Genomic DNA, 23,352 nt, shown 5'->3' with positions numbered 1-23,352 from the left:
CTTCAACTCCTTACCTCTCATGCTCGCCTGCAGCGTCCACAAGAACATGATCCCCGTCCTCTCCTACTTCGAGAAGCTCGGCATCTCCTGCCCCCGCCTTACTGACTTCCTCCGGTGCTACCCCTTAGGTTCTCCATGCCAGCATCATCGTCGAGCTCACCTCCGTCGTCAAGTTCCTCTGCAACTTCGAACTCATAAAGAGCATGGGCGACGTCAAGCCCCTGATTGACACCGACAACCTCGCAGCAGACGGAGATCTGGGCGGGAGGATGAAGAACAAATAGAGATTAAATCTTGGGCTTGGACCTGAATGTCGGGCTTACTGTCGGGCCGGGCCCAAGCCCGTGCCGGGCCAGGTCTGAGTCCAGCCCAAAAATGAAATGGGTTTTATTTCTGAGCCCAAAGCCGGCCTAATTTTATTCGGACTTAATCGAAGGTCGACCCACAATCGGACTGGCTCAAAGCCTGTTGGGCCGGTCCGAGCCCATTTTCAGCCTCACTGACAAATACTGTTGTTACGACAGACCCGGTCCAGCGTGTGCCCTCGTCGTCGAGTTATAACCCTCCTGTCCGAAGACATCGGGCCGGCCCGAGCCCATTTCCAGCCTCACTGGCAAATGCTGTTTTTACGACAGACCCGGCCCGGCATGTGCCCTCGTCGCCGAGTTATAACCCTTCAGCCCGGAGACATTTGGAAAATTCTAGGAAGCGAAAACTCGGAGACAAGGAATCGGGGGCAGGAGGAAGCAAGAAGATGATGAGGGTGTCTGGAAGGCTGCTCGCAAGAAGATTTTGCTCGGATAGGCTCCCTAAAACCTCACCGACATCGCTTCTCTGCTCCGCTCGCCACTTCTCTTCCTCATCGGTCCATCTCCTTCCTCATAACCCTTCGTCCTTCGCTCCTTTCAATCCATGGAAGCCTCCGAATTCGACTCCATGGTTCAAACTTGGAGGTGCGTTCGTTAATCTTTTATTGTTTGAAGAGCTGGATCTCTTAATTGTTTGTTCTTGTTAAACTTTTATTGAAGGAAACCCAATTCCTCGTCGAGGTTTCATCGAGCATGCTTCCAAATTTTTATGTATTAATAAGCTTGTAATCGAAGAAATATACAATCAATCCAATTACGTGTTTTATTTCGTGAATGATTAAACTATGACCGAAGAGTGCATGGTTTATACTACGATGAAGATCGAGTGCGAAGACTGAGTTTAATTTGCATTATTAATGGTAAAATATGTTTCCAAGTCGTACTGTTCGGTGCATGCAAAACAAGTGTCAAGCTGGAAATCGTTCAATCAATTCATCTGAGATAGCTATTAACATGTCAATAACGGGCTAGAAATTTTGTTTGCATCCACTTTTGCGTTCCTAGGAAGTGTTCTGCCTTGTTCCCATCCTAAAGAATCTGAAATCGAAGAGCTATTGGACGGCAGGCTAACCTTGACTAGAAATTTTTCACTTTTTGATCCTTTTAGGGATGCCTTCATGGATGGTCACAGGGTGCTCCTTCAAACCTTGGTGCATGTTTATTGAGTCTAAGCATAAAAAAAGGATATTGGAAGCTATCAGGGCCATTATGTACATATAAAAGTAGGATTTTCTTACTTTTTTTTGTAAAGACATCCTTCAGTGACTCGGGATCTGCTGGACTGCTCCTCTGCCTTTTGGTGGGAGGTGCTGGGGAGGCAGCAGACCTGCCATTACAGAGATTAAGTATTCAGCCATAACAAGCATTAGTGTACCTTATATTTGCATGGTTGGCCGATAAATATGTTGTTTGTTGTTTTTTGCTTTCATGAATTGCTTGGAGGATTTTCTTTCTTTATTTTTTCTCTTTGTATTGTTTACTCAAGTTATTGGACATCAATGATACTGATATTTTGGATGCTATAATTTGTTTTCTTGTTTCTCTTTACGTCTAAAATTTTTTTAACACCAGAGTGTTTATGATCACAAGTTAATTTTGTCTTTCATTGAAAAGAATGTGTTCTCTTGACCATTCCTGCCCCATCACTTTTAACTGTTCTTCATGTTTATGCAGTTCAACACTTCCAGTTTTATGCACCCCCCCTTGCCCCCCTCCTCTCTTGTCCTGTTAGAGGGAACTATAGTGAAAAGGATGAAGAACAGACTTAGGTATGGAGGGGATAATTATGTTATGCTATGAAATAAACATCATCTAGCAAAGAGAACAAACCTAGTGTTCTTAGTTTCTCCAGAACAACCCTAAGAAGTCACTTGTTAGTCTCTCGAACTAAACAAAGATAATTTCTCAATGCCATCAATTGTCGTGGCCTCTTTAGATGTGAGACCCATAAAATGACATCCTAATATCTCTCGCTCTCTTCCAAGACTTGGGCTTGCGTATGATATTGAAGGAAGATCTCTAAGTCTGCAAATGAAACTTGCTAGATAGTCTTCTACCATAACTCATCTTTTTCAACACTTGCTACTGTAAGTTTTTGCAGTTAGCATGGCTGTGTTTCTTTACACACTTGGAGGAAGAAAACAAATTCATGCATAACCTAATGTATTTCAATATTCCTCTGACTTCACATTAAGATTTCAGTTAATGTAGTAGCTTTTGTATTTCTTCTTGATTGTATGAGCCTGCAAAAGAGCTCAAGATATTGGGAAGATCCTCATGGATCCTCACAACCTGTTTCTCCCATTAAAATGAAAAGAAATTTCGGTCAACAACATCACTTGCGGAATTTTCTATTATTCTTGGAGGTGTCACCTGGGAAATAAGTAACAAGTTTGTGTATTTTGTTTGTCTATGAAACAAGATCACAGACATTTTTAAATGTTGATGCATTCTCTGTTGCATCTAAAAAGCTTATATTTTTTTAAGCTTTGATGCATATGTGTATATTTCATTGCATAGCAATTAAATTGATCTCTTGTTACCCTCATATTTGTAACTTTCGCATATTTTAGAATCCTGTTATGTTTATAAAGTTGAAAGACTATATCTTAACTTCTGAATATATGTTATATTTGAAATAAGCATATATTTGACTGGTTTTATTTTGATAATTGCTTGCACAGGGCAGAAACGGAGCATGTTTATTCAAACACAATCTACACCAAATCCAATGTCTCTCATGTTTTATCCTGGGAAACCAGTTATGGAAGTTGGAAGTGCTGACTTTCCAAATGCTCGTGCGGCAATGAACTCACCACTAGCTAAATCCTTATTTGGGATTGATGGTATGCTTCTTTTTCTTTCTTCATTTTTCAATCAATGCTTCTATTCATGATAGAGTGCATTCACTTTGTTAATCTGGGCCATTCTTCTTGTTCTGGTTTGAAGATCAGTTATTGTAGGTTAATCCATTTTATTTTTCTTTAGATTCTTGCCAAAGATTAGTCAATTATTTTCACAGTTCACATTTTCTCATCCATTCTATCATCTCCATGTTCTTTAATTCTTATAGCCATTTTTTGTACCATTTTATCACCCCAGATTCCAACAGTGTATTTTGGCCTTGTGCTTATCTAGCCCCACAGCTCTATGTATTTTGGCAAGTGATTGCATGTCTTGCATATTCATCATTCTGTGAATGAAATGATCCTTGTTCAAAACTACTCTCTCATATCTCCGCATGTTTACGTTATCGTGATTAACTATTTTGGCAATATTGGATGGATATGTTTAGTTGATTTAGTATATCTGCAATATACATAGAGTGAACTGAGTGCTTGTTCTAGCTCCAAAAACATCAAAGATAATTTTTGACATGAAATTCTGTGAATTCAGCTGTAATTGGTGCATGTCACTGTGTCATCAATAGAGAATTGCAACTATAGGAAGACACCTGAGGAAACTACAGTAGAATTTGTTTCTGGTCGGCAGCTTGGGACTGATTTGTTTATATGTGTATGTGACGTAAAAGTTAAAGCACGATTTCTAGCCCTACAAGAAAATGGAAATAATAGTTCTGTGTAGAGGGGTCTTGTAACCTAATATTATGATCAAGCACTCCCTAGAGATTATCAAGGTGGTACAAATAGATTGCACAGATGTGATCGAGCATTAATTGTGATCCTTGTATGACCCTATAATCCATATTTAATACAATTCTTGCATGAATCTTGGAATCCAAATGACATGGAAGATGGGCTAGTTAGGTCAAGCTTTTAACAATAGAAGTCCTTTATGCTAAATTTGTTTGCCTCTTTGGTTACCTTTCAATCTCTGCAAGTGTCTGTATTGTTTTAGTGATACCTCATTGCTGGTGATCTAGATGGATTTGTGTTTATACTTGGTGCTTGACGAAATTTCTGATTTTTGGATTGATATCAACGGACTTGCATCATGATGCTTCACAAGCACCATTGGAGCCTGCTTGGAGCCTAGATCGACTTACTGAGCTTGGTCACATGTTAAATTAGAGAAGCAAAAGGGCACTTTGGGCATAAACAGGGGTGGAACCAGGATTCATCCTTGGGTGGCCCTAGAGACACATAGAGAGAGAAATGAAAAATCTAGTTACTAGGTTTATCAGTTAAAAATAAGTTAGCATTTTGTTGGAGTCTTGTTGGATAATTTCTTTTGCTAAAATGACCATTTAGAATAATTTTCATAATTCTGATTATGGCATGCATCGATAGTATACTTAAAATCATGCATCAAGAAGTTCATGATTTCTAGTGCTAATTCTCCGAGTTATTATAGTGAAAATTGAAGCTTATGTTGGATTATTAGTGTTATAGTAAATTATACCTAACAGCTTAACAAATAAATGAATATTAAAACATAAAGAAGAAATACTTGAGAAATAACAGGTTTTTAAGCTAATTTAGTCCCACAAAAGGATTTTCATACACATCTGTCGGATCATTGTCTAGTAAATGTATCTCGAGTCAGATAAAATTAATGAGTTCTATCTTATTTAAGATAACTTAGAAACAGAAGTTAAACTTGTTTTGCAAATTGTTCTGCAGAGTTCTATGCTTCTCCTCCCCCTCTCCTCTTTTATCTCTAGAAACCCAAGCTTGTATCCAAGTCTTGTAGGCCATACTAGAACATTCTTCATATGTAAAGGAAATAGGATTCATGAAGGGAGAGGAAGAGAAGGATAATATAGGAAGTGCAAGAAACCAAATATGAAAGGCTTCAACAATTTAATTATTTTTCAATTTATCTTTTCAACAATTTTTCAATTTATCTGCTCAAAAAAAAAAATTGATTTAGAAAATTTCCATATATGATTAACAACTATATCTCCTTAAAATACTCCAAGATTTTAGAATGATATGTTTGGGGTTGGAATTGAATATTAGGAGGCAATAACTACATGATTTTAAGATGGAGAAGTTAAGGTGTTTATATGCTGGGAAGAGGCTTGTTTCTCTATGTAATAAGTTGCTACTGCTACTACTACTACTACTGCAAGAATGAATAAGTAGGAATCTTTATTAGATAAATTTGGAAATATCTATAACCATATTTTTCAGAATTTGGTAGCCATGGATCTTGTTATGCGCGCCCCCCCCCCCCCCCCCATGCCAGTTCTTACCCTAGGCATAACAAGGGGGCCAGTATTATTCATGGTACTTGTATCATTGGTGATAATGGTATAGTACTGAGCTATTTAATGCTTCCTACTTTATTATTTATTTATTTATTTTGCTAGCTACTGGGTATGGAAGTTTATTTTTCAATGAAAAGGGTGTTTCTTGTTTCTTTTTTCCCTGCATGTGATGTATGTTGTCGTGAGTCTGAAGGAGTGAGTCCCAAACAATGGGTATGAGATTGATAGTTATACTTTCTATATATTTTTTCACTCTTCACCTATGCTGCTTCCCAGTTGTGCGCTGCTGTTCTCTCTGGGTGTATTTTGATCATTCTGCAATCTGGAACCTTAAAATATTATCTGTGCTTGCTGTCTCGAATCTGGATACAGCATCAGCTGAATATGTCCAGACCAGGTTCTATCATGAACCTTTTGATCTTGTTGAGTTCCAAAATTTTCGGATCTATTCCTGAGTGGGTCTGAAATTAAAACTTTTGTTGTTTTATATATATATTGCCTTCAAATCAATTCCTGGAGGTCCTTAGGGAGATCCATAGCATCCAATACTACCATGTGGAACACTTAAGTTCATTAACAATAGCGGACAATCCATCTGAGAGGAATGAGGCAGATCTGTACCCAAAAGTGGACTGCATCTCAGTTACAGTGTGTGAATGCAGTACCATCATTGCTAATCCCTTGACTGTCATTTGGTAATTATTGATATTTGCTTGCATAATTGTTTCCTTTATTTCAGTACGAGCTGTCTTCTGATGTTTTTTTAGCAAAATGTTCGTATGGCAGCATTTTCATCCTTCTAAGGTTGTTATTTTGATCAAGATAGGGATTTTGCATCATCGTAGGGTTAAGGATTTCAACTGCTTATGCTTGGTGTTGCATTGTACTTTTCCTTGGAGTTGTCTTGCATCACTCACCTTCTTAACGGATAAGCATAGAACTGTTATGTAGATATGTGTTGTTTGAATGACTTCTCTCCAATTTAACACAGATGGAACTTGGGCTCAAGTCTTGCACGAACTATACCGAAATAGAATAGTGTTAGTGTCCAGGTTTTGTTGAACCTATGCTGAAGCATTTTTTTCAATAGGTTTGCCTTTGGTATGGGTCAGGTTTGAATCTTGACAACCAAAAATGACATCTTCAACTAATCTTTCTGAAGTCAGGATGGGTAATTAGCATTGGAGTTTGTTATGGGAGGCAGTTGAACTTATCCGGAAGTTGGATTTAGACTTACGAGACAACCTGATCCACAAATATTGGTCTAGATCCAGATCTTCTATAAGTTGGGTCAAGTTCATGTTATATTTGGGTAATACCCAACCTAAGTTCACCTCTAGGCATGAACCTGAATTGCTTCTAAGGTGACGTCTCAAATGTAACAGTAATTCAAAACAGACTAAATTTGTAACTTATTCAATTTGTGGGAAAACTGTATCTACAGAAAACAAACACTAGAATAAAGCTAATGAATAGGACTTGGACAAAGACCCAATGAGTCCATTCAGGCTTCAAGTAGACTCCAATGGTGTTTGTGAAGATCCTTTCAGAAGTTTGTTGATAGTAGTAAAGAACTTAGAAATCTCCTGATTTCCAAGTTCTTAAGAGAAATCCATTTTATATTGTTAGTTTGTTACCTTGAATCTCTCATTTATAGCTGTAACGGCTGCAGTGGAGACTGGTTGCTTGAAGGCCTGCTTGACTAGTATGGGGATGAGGAAGGCGTCATCTCCTTCTTCCACCCCTTCCCCTTCACTATTTCATGATTGGTTTTGCGAACTCCCTATGCGTCCATCACTATGTTCTCCATCCTTGTTCTCTTATTTGAACAAATGATGCCGAGGATATAATTATAATGATATTTCTGGATTCCATGAGAACAAAAAAATGATAGCTAATAACACATTTGAGGGAAAAAAATGACAACCATATACAGTATAGACACTTTTCCTTGCATATAATAGCTGAGAAATAAACAGTCATAAATTGTTTAAAACACAGTAGGGATCTTTTGAACTTACAGACTTCTAAACTACCATAGCAAACATAGTGACATATCATATATTAATTAGATTGACAGTAGTATTTGACTCTACTGTAACCCAACCATGTTTGCTTAGAGATCTTATTCTGCAAGTCCACATCAAGGGTTATAGTTCTGCACTTCATGCCACGATGTTTGCCATGGTTGATAAATTATGGTTCAATGCCATACACATTGCCATGGCATGCCATGTTGATGCTCATGGCAAAGATGATGGGCCTGTGCCAATTTGTCTCAATTTGTGTCAACACATGGGAGCTCACACCACTGCATATTTATATGCATGACATACAAGGTATGATCTTTATATCGTGATGCATGCAAGAACATCTTCTGCATGATTTGTGCTGTATTGCATGGGCTGGTATGATACATCAATCTTTACTCTATTCATTGACCATTCTTCTCATGTTGCTTTCTGTCCTTGGTTGTGAATGCAATAGTTAAGGTCAGCCGTTCCCAAACACCACTTTCCCATTCACAAAGTGATTATTGGAGTTAACAACCAGTATATTGTTGTGGAGAGGAGAAAAAGCTGGCATCAAGTCAACTTGTATTGCATAGAGGAAGAAAGGATGAGAATACAAAAGCTTAAAAGTAAAAACTGTTCTTCAATCGCCAAAGGCATGCTCAACATTCAAGCATAAAGAAGTGTGACGTGTATCGAACAACTCATCTTATAGCATACATGCTTCATGCTCTTTTAGAGAACATTGCATAGCTCAACAAGGAATGAATCAGGCATGGTAGTGAACTAGTCCAAATACTAATTCCTCGCCATGTTCGGGTATGAACTCTTGTTTTGCTTTTTTTTTTTTCTTGGTTGTTGAGGGAGGGGGGGGGAGATGCAATTGGCAGAGCATTGTTACCTAAACATAGTTCAAGGCAATGGGCTATGAATCTAGTTGAATACCTTGATTAGGATGCCTTGCAGTGTGGCTCATGAGGTCGATCCTTTAGTATCATTAAGTCACTAGTTGAGCCCTTCCAACTTGTCATTTCCTATAAAAATATTGTGCGATATATTTTGATGGTTGCCAATACAGTTTGATCTGGCTTCTTCCAAACAACGAGAAGCTAAAATGTTGGTTGAGATCAATACATCATAAGTGACCCTTATTGTTGCAATCCTACATGATTTCTGGTTCACAGTACACCCGGAAACCTCTAAATGAGAAGTCAACTAATGTAATCAAAAAATTAAAATTGGTAGAAGGCTATCTCACCTTTGAATATGGGTAATAGTGTGGATAAGGCAGAATCTCGGTTGCTGTTGCAGGACTAGGTTATGTTATATACCTGTCTCAGATGCTACATATAGCTCCTATTGCAAGATTGAAATAATGTCTTCTGGTTTCACAATAATGAATAAAATCAATGTGCACATGTCACAATGAATTTTCTTTCTCAAAATTTGAGCTAATGTAAAAAGGGCAGGCCTGTCCATATGTATGCAGTCAATAGGCTCAATAAATCTATCCCTACTCTCTTATAATTCAAAACATAAGGGCCCTTTTATGTAATTCTGATGTATTGATGGCTCAGGTGGAACTGGCTGTCTTCTTTCTAGCATCCGGATGAAGACAGTTACACGTGCCACCATGAAAGCAAAGCTACCATGTGAGTCCAAGCAATTACAAAGTTGATCATTCTCATATACACATAGAAGGCACATGTAAGATTCCAAATGGGAAAGAAATACTAAGGATAAAATGGCCCACTTGTTAAATCATAAGTTTGGCTGCAAGAACAAATTTATTCATATGGGTATAAACACATGGTATTTATGTGTTTATACCCTTCAAGAGGTACTTCTTTTCTTATTTTCCCAGCAAAAAGCGATTTGTGATTTACATCCTTATATTAGCTAAAGTAATTTCACATTTTTTAATGAAAAAAATGCATAATACAAATGAATAAGATCTAGAATTAATATATATTTTTCCTTAGTAGATACCTTGTATGAATAGAATCTCAAAGGGCATATAAACATTTGATTTGAGTTCTTGGACTTTCTCCAGCACTTGTATTGAAAGAAATGAAATAATGGACAGATTATATGGATAATCCACAGGTAATGGCTGTATAAAGAATCAAGCATGTGCATGAATCTATCAATAAATACTCCCATACATCCATGATCGAGAAAAAGTATTCTACAAAAGTAGGCAGCAAGGAATGATAATATAAATTTGACTTAATGCTCACATGTACTCCAGAACTTTGAAATCTAAATGCATTTATGATGGGTCCCTGCTCCATTTCTTAGTTATCAGGACCGAGTATGTGCACAGGGGCAGATTTGGGTGCAGTTATGGGGAACCGTGTCTCTTATAAATATTTTGAACATGTGCAAGGATGAGTTTGTGGAGAGGCTCTGAAATGGGTGCACTACCCTAACTGGAAGTTGCCTGCTACTAAGTTTTACATATACAAAGCATGTAGGCATTGCTCACCTAAACATATGTACATTTATTGCAGATTTTGTGAGTGCATGTTGTTTTCTTTACATGATTCTTTTTGTTTAATCATCATGTGATGTCATTTACTTGCACTTTTAGATTGTAATTTACTTGATAGCTATGAGGAACACAGACAAAGATGCACTTTTGATCAAAACTTATTTGCATTTGTATTCTGTGTGATGTGGATGACATAATTTTTGGTGGGTAATGGGACCTCTACATATTTTGCGGAAGAGGGCAAAAGAAGAAATACTTTAATTAATACTGATGGTTGATACTATTACCTGAATTTTATCAGTTCCACTTGTGCTGTCTGAATACTTCTATGGCATAGGTTCTTTAATAGGAATCTAGCCACAGCCACATCTATTCAGAATTATAAAAGTGGTTAAGCAAACAAAGACATAATTGATCCACTAGAAACTTTGAGTTGAGTTCATTTTGTTCAGCATGTGTCTTTTGTTGCAGGATCAAGGAATATAGTTTTTCTGGGTGTAATGCCTAGAAACAAAGATTTGACAACTTTAAAAGAACTGTCGAATTGTAGCTTGGCAAAAAATAGCAACAAGTTGCTGTTCTTCCTGCTTTTCTAACTAACCATTTAATTATAGTTTGTAACACATCTTTGCCCTCTAAAATAAAGGGAAACAGATCATTTTATCTAAATAGCAATGAGAAGTTCAGTCTCTATGTTGATCATGTAATATTATCAATCTTCCAAATATAACAAGAAATTTTGACCCTGAACCAGCAAATCATCCTATTTTATGATAAAAATAAAAAAACAGGGTAACAATTGATCTTTCAAAATGAAACCCATAGAGAAACAATAGGGTCAAAGGAAGGAAAAAAGATTTTCTTCCATCTTTCAGAATGAGATAAATATCCTGAGCAAAAGTTTCTTTTGCACTGTTTTATCCAATGGAGAATGAAAAACTTGAATAAATGTCTAGAGAAAGGAGTAGATCTGATCAAGATGGGTTAAGTCTATATTAATATGTTTAGCACTTGGATCATGAGTCTGAGATGAGACTCATACAAGGAATGCTTGATCAAATGAAAAAAAAAATGGGTGAAAAAGTCTAATGCATCTGGATTTTGATGCGTTCCTCGAACATAGCATCCTCGGAAAAATGTCATGGATGATTTTTGTTTAAGGGGGTAACAAGAAGAGAGAATCTCAGGTGGAGAAGCATGGCCGAATGGGGAAGAAAGGAGAAGGGTGATGGGGTTGATGGAGGAAAGGAGTAGATAGGGGATCAGGGAGAGTGGATGAATTTTGGTAGGGAGACTGGAAGAGATGTGGTAGATGTAAGGATTAAAAAGAGACTGGGAGGGCAGATGGAGACTGGGCAACCTGTGGTCAAGCAGACAGTTTAGATAGGGGGAGAGGATGGATGGTGAGAAAGGTTCTTATGATGGTCTTGAGGAGGTTCCATGATCATACTACTCATTTCAGAAGTGCATGAGAGTGGAAATAAAATAAGTAATATTGTGTATCATGGCTGACTTCACCATCCTCAGCTTGAAGTCATAGAAACTGGGAGGGTTCTTAAAGTTACCACTTCCTGGCTGACTTACATGTGCTCAGACACTCCAAATTGGCGAATTTGGCCTAGACTCTAGCTTTGTGCTCCTGCTTAACCCCAATTTAACATGCCCTTACCTCTTATTGTGAAACAACAAGCTAATGTTTTATTTCCCCTGGTATATGCATGATTTATGCCCTTGATTTATTTAGGAAGTTTACAGTTCTCATCCTTGAAGAGGTTAGACATTTTCATGTTGAATCATTTCCACAGAAGGGGTGTTTGTCACCTTGATGTATTGAGTGAATGAAATTTAGAATCCTTTCTCAACCATAAGAACTGTTGTCCTAAGCTTTGATGTAATCGAGCACCAGAAGAGTGATCCATCCTTACCAACTTTGAAGTATGTTTGCCTATCTAGTCTACACCTATATTGATACAAGGGATCTTTATCTTTTCTGGATGACATATCGATGTTTGTTGCATATTTTTGTTTGATGTTTCTCCTTATAACTGAAGGCTGAAAATATTTATATTGCTTGAGATCAATGTTTAGTTGCTATTGATCCAGGAATTACAAGAGTGTTCTTTGGGTCAGAATTTGTAACAGTTACAAAATCAGAGGAAGCATCCTGGGATTTTCTGAAACCTGAAATATTTGCTGCAATCATGGACTTTTATTCATCTGGAAAACCACTATTTCTGGATTCCAATGTGGCTGCTTCTATGGACACGGCAATTCATGAGGTACCTTCTTATGCTTATTGCATGGTGCTGATTTTAATCACTCAAATCTGGATGTAGATTGTGCCTCTTCTTGATTAGATCAAGGTTAGCTTCAAGTATTATCACAGTTATGTTGTTGTATTGTCCTTGTTCTCCCCCAAATAAGTCATAGATATACATTACTGCAAAAAAACCTTCTGCCTTGCCATCTCTTTCATTTTAGGTGATGAATTATACAGAAAAATCTGTTCCTGCAGGCTACAGATGCTAAATGCTCAGTGAGAGCAAGCCTTTTCAAATCTTATGTCGCAACCACCATTTATGTTTCAAAGGACTGTATTTTCCTAACATATATTAGTTATCTGGTCTTTCCTGCATTCAATCTGAGATGCCTTGTGTTTTGAGCGTTCTAAATATCAACTTCTAGCTCATGCGAAAGAAGAAATTGTTTTTTTTCTCTCTCTCTCTCTATGTGGGTGGGTGGGGGACGGGAAGGGGGGTGGTGTTTTCTCACTATGCAGCTTAGACTCAGAGAATCAGGAAGGGTACAGTGTGTTCCTGTGCTAGGAAATTGTCTGTAGGACATGATAGTGGGCCAATTGGTTGTTAGGGTTTCCTCCCTTCTTTTTTTTTTTTTTTTGGAGGAAATGTGAAAGCATAGGAATGACTTGAATTTGGTTTGCCTTGGATTTGGGGTATCATTTTTGTAACAACAAATATGCAGCATTGCAGCTGTTTATGGTCATTTTCTATTATCATGTCCATTTCCTGAATTAGCTATTATATTTTTCATAAATAATAAAAAATTATATTTAGAAATTAGAATCTAGACATAATAAACATAGAAATGTTTCTATGAAAATTTATGAGTCATTTCAGATCTTTTTTAATGATTCGGATAAAAGATAATATTCCTCTGATGTGCATGAGTCGCATGTCAAATATCTAACTAGAAGCTTGAGTCCTTCTTCTATAAGAACTGGATAATGGCTTCACCTTCTTTCTTGAGAAATCAGGGCATGCATTCTTTAGATCTTTTGCTGCTTTGAAGGGGTCAAACATTCTCATGTAGAACATATTTCTGCATAAAGCGGTTCTATCACTTTATTATATTAAATGATTGGGTTTTGGAATCCTCCTGGTGTAGGTAGACCTGTACATTGCAAACCCAAGCTTTTATGCAATTTAGCCAGAAAAATGAGATTTTAAACTTTCCTTTTTGTAGCTTTCATATTGCTTGTAGTACTCCAACTCTTTTGTTTTAAGAACTAAGTACAATAAAATAATTCTAAATTTCTAATCTTTAAGGAAAAAAAAAAAGAAAGAAAGACCAGGTAAAATAAGAAAATCTGATTCTAAATGTGCTTAGCAGAAAAAGTGCAAGGATTGGAATGGGTAATCAGTTTAGGTCTATCTGAAGAAACCCAAAAAGGGAAAAAAAAAATCACTGTTATAAGATTTTATCATATTTTGAATTTCAAAAATCAACACAATACGTGAAGTCTAATTCTGATATACAATTTTTTATCTTATTGAAAATCAATAGAAAAGAAATCAAGTATAAATGAGATCATGTTGTATCATCTTGTGTAGCTTCTTGGCAATTGGTTCATGGCAAAACCTATCCAAATCATCAATAATTGTAAATGTCCTTTGTGAAAGCAATGTCTGCTGGACTAATTTGCAGTCCCATTGAAAAGTTGATTCTGTTGAACAGGAGACATGCTGCTGGTTTCATATCAGTACTCATTGCTGGTCTTAAAATATCAAAATACCTTATGTTTTCTCTGGTTGAAAAATAATCACTAACATTGTTGAAGTACTGTTATTAAAAAAAAAAACATTGAATATTTTGGCAAATAAAATGTTGAACAATGCACAATATGTTAATATTTTAGAATGCTTAAAATGGTAAAGTTACAAGTGGAAAATCCTTTAGATGGCACTTAAAAGGCTCTACTGGTATGATTGTGAACTGAATTGGCATTAGGTGGCGATAACTTCAGTAGCTGGTCAATTTGTTAGCATTAACATATCATTTGTATGATGATTCTCAAGTCCTATAGTGTAGTTACATGTCATTGTCATGGAGTTTTGCAGTAACTAATGTTTAATATATTGATAAAAAGGTAGTTATATCTCCAGTTCTGAATAAATATATCAGAAAATCATACCATGACTGGTATTAACATAACACTTGTCTATGCTTATTGGGATATCATTTCTCATCAATGGCTGGATGGCTGGATGCCCATATGCTATATGACTGGAGAGCTTGACCTCAAATTATATTTTGCAGTATTTGCAAATGGTTCAGTTTGGTTCACATGAACCTATGTAAAAATAGTCTGAAAGAAGCAACAAATGAAGCACCTATATAGATTAACACAACCTGGTTCAGCTACTTAGCAATAATCCTAATCCTGACTATCTTTTAGACACGTAATAGTTATAAATGCATAAAATATCCATTTGTTTAGCATCGATAAAATTTTCTAAGTGCCAACTCTGAACATTTTAGATCTGATCTTGATGAGGAGAAGAGAAGCTCAAGTACATGCAAGTCTGTTTTGTATCTAATGCATTTTTTCTGCTATTGTTTTGTTCATATGTTTGCTATAAGAACTGAGTAGGCTGTGGACTTGTGACATTGTAGGATGATTCTGAAATTGTTGCAATGATCAAAGAATTGTTAGAAACCCGGATCCGGCCTGCTGTGCAAGATGATGGTGGTGATATTGAATACCGTGGATTTGATCCGTAAGTCTCTCTTTCAATATTTCTTTTACACATACACACCCCCAGACTGAATACCTAGTTAAATCTCATGTTGTCAGTACTGGAGATGATTCCAAACTTATTAACTCTCCATTCCTCCATGGTTGCTTCAGTGATACTGGGATTGTTAAACTAAAGATGCAAGGAGCTTGTAGCGGCTGCCCGAGCTCATCAGTAACCTTGAAATCCGGCATTGAAAACATGCTCATGCATTATGTTCCTGAGGTAGCTTTCAAGTTGTCTCTCTACTGTTAAAATTAGCAATGCATCCCGGACTGTGCATTTTAATGTACCCACATTGAAGCCAAAGATAGTGTGAGTGTGATACCCCAGCTTATTAGCCATACCTTATTTTTGGTCTGAACTCTCTTGACATGAACTTGGTGGGAATCTAATTGATCAAAAAGTAAAAGTTCTATCAGACGTCTTTTAACAAGTTATCGGACCACTGGTCAAAGCTAACAATTAGCATTGCTGCACCAATTTTCTTTTGCTATCTGAATACTATCTTTTACTTGAATATTAAGCTGCAAAGAGCAAATAAATATAGTTGCCTTTTAGTTGTCGCTGATCGTCTTTTGTTTTTTCCCCTGCAAAAATGCCTTTGTTAGATCTAATGTGTTCATTCTAATCTTAGAACAAACATGTTTTGAGTAGATCAAAAAAATTAAACATGATGATGAGTGAAAAAATTAATCTGACACATTCTATATCATTTTGTCTCAGAGTCGGTTGTGCATTTCTTACAGTTCCTGTTGATGGCATACATTTCTTCCATCAGCTTACTTGATGTACGTAACAGTTTCTGTTCTGTTTTCATGACTCATGGGTGCTTTTGTTGGCAGGTCAGAGGAGTAGAACAGGAATTAGATAACGGAGATGAGGAGACTTTGTTGAATAGCCAGATGGATTGACAGAAGAAACATTTTTTTGGCTAATTATCTGCTCTCTGGAATTTCGTATTTTCCTTCACAAACTCAGAATACATTGGCAAATCAGGGAGCTATCAGGAGTCCTAGTTTATGTTTGATGAGTTGGCTACCAACTATGTAAAATGCTATGACTCAATTTGTTACCATGTAAGCTTTGGTCGTTCCCTCTGTACTCTGCTGAGAGAATCCCGAATAAAGAATAATGAACAGCGATGGTGTTTCAAATTGTTGTACCTTTATTCAATATTTATTGTTTGGTGAATATTCTGGGCTGTGCGCCTTTGTTGATTTCATTTTTGCACTTTGCAACTACTTCACATGGTTGATGGCCATGGGACTTGCATGTGCTTTTGCTTTTCTAGTGTTCTCTCTCTCTCTCTCCCTCTCTCTCTGTGGGTAAAGAAAAGAAGTCTAAGACTGACTTGAAATATGAGCATCTCCCCTCATAAGATAAAAATTTGTATGGGTCATCTTTTGCCAAATATCCAATAAATTGGATAATTGGAGCTAATCCAAAATGCAAGTAGATAAATCTCCTTTGGATATTCGAAGATTTAAGGCACTGACTTTGCTAAGAGCTTTTCTAATACTCCATCTTGGTTCTATGCTAATTTAAACATTTTTTATGGTCGGTCCGGTTGATGTTCTGGGTTGAAGTAAACCAGGAGTACAATGATCAGTTCATAATTTCAGTTATAGGTAGGATTTGATGGATGCATCTTTCGGAGACAGGATTTCTGATACTTCCAAATGTTTAAAGGAAGGACACCATGATGTTGAAATGCTTCAAGGTGCCATAGAAACTTCTGTAAGTGCTTTGATTCCTGTAGGTACAACAAATGGACCAAAAAATGAGGTTCAACCGGCCTGCATGAAGTCTGACCTGCTTTCTCAAGGATCAGAGCATCTCTTGTTCTTAGTTTGCTGGTTAGTATTTTCTCTCTCTCCTTTTTGTTTCAAAGTTCAGTTAATGCTGGTACTTTTTCTATGTAACATTTGCGTGCATTACGTATGTTGACTATTTCTTTTTGCACTCAGAGGATGACCTCCATGTCCAAAACTATACTCTTCAGCTTCTAACAGCCTTCTTACGCATTCCCCTAATAGTTACTTTATGTAACTTATGTTCTTGATTTCATGTGTATGTATTCATACATATATACAGACACATGTATGTTATGTATACATTTATTTAGTCCAGTTGGTCGCTGGACATGTTCAGTCATTTTATAGTTAAAATGTTCATTTTCTGTTTCAGGTTACAGGAAGTGATTCTTTCCACTCCTTGTGGTTTAAGTTTTTTGATGGATATGCTTATGGATTGTCAGGTATATGAGTTTGTCCAAATATTCCATGTACTTTTTTTCTTTTTGGTCCTTTTTCGAAATGATTGTTGAAATTATCAATGAGAATTACAATCTTTTTATTCATTGTAGTCAGTAACCTCTATTCTAATAGACAAACATTGACAGACCCTGCTTAAATCTGTGAAGGAATGTCATCAAATGCCTTCCACTTATGCTTGTGTCTGTGTGGTTTTTAAGTCTACCATTCTGAATTTTAAAACTTAGGTGATATTTGAGACCTCTTTCTTGCTCATCATCTCAATCTTCAGTTCTAGCTATATTATAGCCCAATAACTAGAGGATATAAAATTGTATATTTGTCTTCGGTTAATGAACAGAATGTGTTATTCTTTTGTTTCTATGCTGCTTTCCTTGTATGTTGACATTGCATATTAACATATAAATGACATAATTTCTACTACCCATTTTGAGTCTTCAGCTATGATGCTTATATTGGTTATACTTATAGAAGTGCGGGATGCTGAATGTCAATATGTAAATTTTGATAACTCACAACTAAGTTTGGATGTGTGTGGGTGTGCATTTTTGTGCATTTTTCCTAGTATATTTTGCAGATAATTAACTTGTGATATGGTTCTTGCAAAAATATAGAAGTAGAGGTCAAGAGAGCAATTTGATATTATCCATTCATCTTCAGATGTCTTAAACTAAATCAATGCATAGCTAGACAATAACAAAATTATATTATAGAAGCACTTAATTGTAAATCCATATAGAGCCCAAGTGGACATCTATTCCCTTTTGCTGCATTTCTGTTGCTTCCTGGTTAACATATTTTTAGATATGTTTTTAGTAGTCTAACAGGTCAGGATTTATGCAAAAATAAAAGAAGATACATATTTTATATGTTATACTCTTTCTTTGATTTTCTAAATCCTGACCCAAAAGTTCAGGACAACTCGCCAAATATTAATACCAAAACAAGTGTCAATATGGACATTTGCAGCTCAACCATGTGGAAAATGTAGTTATCTTCCATACTAATCCTAACAATCATTTTCAATTGATGACCTTGTTGTAATTGCCCATAATATCATCATTATTTCCAACAACTTTAGTCAGTGTTTTAAAAGACCACAGACAGTGAAGAAGCTGCCAGGGGAACATCTGGCACCTAGGTACTAGGTGGACACCAAGTGGTCAAGATTGAAGATGGTCAAAGAACAATTAATAAAGTGGTAAATGTATGGAGAAAAATAGTCATAGTCAGAAAGGTAAAGACAATTTATCATTAAAATGTTGCCAGTCAGTTGAAGTACCAACTGTAACATTCCATACTGATTCATACTTTGTCTCATCCTCCATATGTGAAGAAAATTAAGATGAATATCTAGGCAGCTAAAGCGATCATCTCCTCAAACATTGACCTTACTTGACTGCCCAATTGTTTTTTATTTTAATCGCTTTTTGTAAGCTTTTTTCCTACGACTCTAGCAGCTGAATGCATCATCCCTGCTCTGCTTATTGCATCTTCATCTTATTGTTAATTTCTTACTTTCATACTTCTCATCTTATTCCCTTTCTACATAATCGCTTCAATATCACTTCCACTACATTCTCCATCATCATGGTTGCTCAGTATCTATTTATTTTATCCCGTAAAAAGACCATCTTTAGCCCTGGTAGTTGAAATATGAAGGATGATGCATTCAATTAATCAAAGTTGGGAGGATGGGAAAAGAAAGAACATTCAGCCCAATTCTCTCAGGTCACTTCGAGATGACCTTTTCTCCTTCCTAATTCAAGCCAAAGCTCATCATGCTTAATTTTTTATTTGCCACTGCCACGAGTAGACTGCATGGAAATCATACAATAAGAGTAACTCGCAAAAAAGTAAGACAACCTCCACAAATGAGAGTTCTTCCCATTCAGATAGCAAGTGGGTTGCTTTTCAGCATTGTAAGTACTCCATCAGGAAGAAAATTTATGGACATTTTTTGGGCTTTGGATTTTATGTGTAGTTGTATTCTTGGTTTTTTGCCTTTTTCCTTATGTTATAGTATCTATTTTTTCAATAAATAAAAAATTTTGAACCTCCACTTAATTTCTCTTTTTTAAGAAAATTCACATGATGATATATGTACCGAGAGTCCAGAAAGATTGTAGAAATAATAGATGGGCATCCGGAAAGTTGCAATTTGTTTGGATGGTTGGACCCATGATGCATTATATCTATGTAAAAGTTGTGATATATATGACATGCGCAAAATTTAGAACTTGAGGTCTTGTCACTTCCTTTGTCAGTTTGGCATGTACTGTTTTAAGTGAAGATTTAGTTATTAATATAAGTGAATATGCAAAATTGTTTTATGAACTTAACACCAAATCAATGGGGTAACCAGATAAGGTTTGGTAATTGCGGTTTTGATAACTGCTAAGTAGATGCGACATGTTTATATTAATTCTTAAACAAGTTTCCATTTTTATTTTCGAAAAAGAGATGGTGATAGTTTGTGTCAAGACATGCCCTAAGAATCTCTTGTTAGTTGACCAGAATTGATAGCAGACACATACAAGTGTTTCAGAAATGGAAGTTCTCTCTCTCTCTCTCTCTCAAAGTATGTGTTTATGATGATAGTAACAGTGACCTAATTGTGGCTTCAAATCCAACTATCATTAGAACTTACCACATGCCAAAATTCAAATAGATACAATAACGGAAAGAACAAAGCACAAAAAAATGTAAATGGTTGCTTCTCAGATATAGATCTAAGTGTGCGAAGAGCTTTAAGAGCTTATTTTTTGGTGTTATTATCTGATTTTATATGTTCACTATATAAATATTTATTCTTCTGAATGATCTGCAAAGACAATATCATACATTAGTTATGTCAAATCAATTAGTGTCTTCTCTCTCCTGACATGTCTTGATCGTGAGCCTCTGAAGCATGAATAATCTTTTGCATTTGCCTTGTGACAGGATACATGTTCTACTTTCAGGCAATGCATTGTATTGGTGATTTGGTCACAAGAAATCCTTGTAATCTTGATGCTCTTGCAAGTAAATCAGTTGGGGAGCTCATGTTGGACCTGCCTTAAATGCCATTTCCTTTGTTGCTTTGAGTACCTCTACCACAGGAATCTATGGCAGATGATTATATGTTCAAGTGCTTCTGTGGGGTTATCTATTTTTAACTTTATGAGCTACATATGAACAATTGTTGTTTATTGGTTAACATGCTATGCATATTCACCATAGCTTTTTGAATTCTACTGTACATATGCTAGTTTGATAATTATATTAGATGAAAGTATGATTTTTTAAACTTGTCAAGAATATCTATGTTTGGTTGTCTTGGAATTTGTGTGCGCGCATGTATATGCATACACTTGATACATATATCTATGCATATGTATATATCTATATAGAAATATGCATGTATATATGTGTGTATATCAAAGTTCATCATCTTGTTATTAGACCCTATATTGGTACTATCATATATATGTAGTATACACCAGTTTGTAATCTACTTGTGCCACAAATCACATTAGCAAACTTGGTCAACATACACATAGGCCAAGACTACACTCTAGTCAAAAGTTATATAGAAAGGTTCATCTTGCACGAATCTTTTCTGCAATTTGGTCCTCCAATTTTTCCTTATCCTATTTTATCTCTAGGGTATTCAATAGAGCAAGACTTTTTCGTAAAAAAATTGAGCACGTACCATGTCCATAAAGATCAAAGGAAGTTTGGTTAGCGAATCATGGCGATACAACAAAACCACAAGCAATATTTTCAGGCATTTCAATATGTAGCAGTAATGCTGTAATATCTCATGAAAACTCTGGAAAACTATTTAAATTGTCAGTGCTAAAGTTTATGTTTGGTCGCACCAGCATCCAGATATAGGTAATTTCCTCTGCTGGATTTATGTCTGGCACCAAGTTCTTGTGCAACTTGTTTATTTGTTGCTTGGCACATGCACTCATGTATATAAATACTTAGTTTTTCTCTATCATGAAGCAGAACTATACTGCTGGTTGAGCAATGCTAACATCGATTCCTCAGCCAAATTCAACAAGATAAGCCATTCCAGAAGCTGGTGGCAGCTTGTCATTTTGCAAGTTTAATGGAGATGATGTACATTGCATGATTTTCCATAAGTTGGTCCTTGCTGCACCTGATGTATTAATTCCTGAGATAATTGTGGTTTTATGTTTGTTTGGTATCTTGTTTGCTGTTGGCTTAGAAAGGGTGAATTTGTTTCTCCTTCTCAAAGCCATTATTAGTTGCTTCTCGAAGGTTTTCTTTTTCATTGAGAATTGAATTTATTTGGACTCAACTTTTTCTTGCATTGCAGTATGCTTTTACAAGCTTTTATATCAACACAATATTAGTCTTTTACAAAAAAAAAAAAGAAAAAACATTGGTCTGCTATAGAATTTGATAAGGCCAAAAAACTATCTAGGAGCGATGTTTCTTTTATTTAGAACCAATCATTCTCATGCACTTCATCCAAGTCTCAAATGTATAGTCCATAAAATATATTTAACCTCAATTGTATAGTCCATAAAATCTATTTAAGTTTGATATATATATTGTTCACTCTATTAGTTTTCCAGTATCAACAAATCAGTTAACAAACCTGTCACATATAATAATTGTAGAATTATTCTTTTTGTGGTAAGCATTTCCTTTTTAAGTATAGCAGAAAAGTAAATGAAATGCATGGTGCACAATGGATGACAATTCCATCAGTATTTACGTTCTTTATCCATAAGGAAAATGGTATTAGATGGGGTTGCTTCTTTTTTCTTTTTTAAAGTTTTTGTATTGGAAAAAAAACAACATCAAGAACAAGATTTTATGCAGAAAATTCACCGCTGAAAATTTTTATGAATGCATGCGATAACTTAAGAAGTTGAAAAACTTATAAAAGGTTATGAAAAATTACATATGTTTTAATAATGCCATGATAATAATAATGTTTTAAGATTCAGATGAGTCAACCATGTTGATATGGGTTGAGCCAATCATAAACTCATAGACCCCAGAAACCACTGTGACCTATTGATTTGATAGATCAACCCTAGACTTGCTATTCACAAACCATATAATAAGCAGATGATTACCTCTAAGTTCCGATGATGTCATAAGATCATACTTTTCAAAAAAAGTATTATAATAACTCATTAGTTCAACAACTACAGCCACATATAATCTCTGTGACGGGATTCAAATTATCGTATTTAATCCCTGCAGAGTAGATCCAAAGTACCGCATTTAATCTCTGTGAAATAAGTCCAAAGTACTAAATTTTGAAACAGTCCATATTAATTGCCAATGTACAACCCCGTATAGTAAGATCCAAAATGTAGATAGACTGAGAATTCAATATACATACATAAACTCAAATCAAACAATCATTATTATAACATATACAAGTTGTAATATATAAAAAATTTTGAATCAATAATCGATATATAAAATTCATAAAAATGAATAACCATTAAACTACCGAACATCCACGTGCACTACCATTTTCCAAATTATTGTGTTCACATTTTCCAACGTATATTCTATAAATTCATATCAAGTGTTTTCAAATTCTATCAATTAGAAACTGATTTAATAAATCTGTATATATTGGTTTGCAAATCATCATGAGCATTTGAACTTGAAATACTGATAATTCTACAATTCATTCTTCATTCAGTGTGACCAATATAATCAATAAATGGTATGATTTCAAAACATTTAGCAGCAATTAAGTCAACGAATAATCTCAAATCATATCTATGCATCATGTTATGCAATTACTTTGATTAAGTAGAGGTTACTTACTTTCAGATCCACTATCAGGTTAATTCACACTTCATCAATATTTCTCGGAACCTAATAATTCCAAAACACATACATCAATCCGGGATCAGTATCACATCATTGTCTTAGTAATAATTTTAGAATCCAAATTTCTAGTTAACTGTTTTACCCTGCACAACAACCCTATTATGGGATTTATT

At 35.7% G+C, this 23,352-nt stretch overlaps 1 protein-coding gene across 1 annotated transcript; it reads left to right on the top strand.

Annotated features, from left to right (window-relative positions):
• Positions 1 to 687: 687 nt before the first annotated feature.
• LOC105035701 (nifU-like protein 4, mitochondrial) lies at positions 688 to 16,279 on the top strand. Its single transcript, XM_073243499.1, has 6 exons — positions 688 to 953; positions 3,053 to 3,214; positions 12,151 to 12,326; positions 14,962 to 15,065; positions 15,197 to 15,308; positions 15,929 to 16,279. Exons 1-6 carry the CDS (start codon positions 755 to 757, stop codon positions 15,995 to 15,997), a joined length of 822 nt encoding a protein of 273 aa, XP_073099600.1. The 5' UTR covers positions 688 to 754; the 3' UTR covers positions 15,998 to 16,279.
• Positions 16,280 to 23,352: the final 7,073 nt, after the last annotated feature.

Source organism: Elaeis guineensis, chromosome 9 (assembly GCF_000442705.2).
Source record: "Elaeis guineensis isolate ETL-2024a chromosome 9, EG11, whole genome shotgun sequence".
Classification (NCBI taxonomy): Eukaryota; Viridiplantae; Streptophyta; class Magnoliopsida; order Arecales; family Arecaceae; genus Elaeis; species Elaeis guineensis.
Note: the sequence above shows the minus strand (reverse complement) of the source record. Positions and strands in the feature narration are given on the sequence as shown.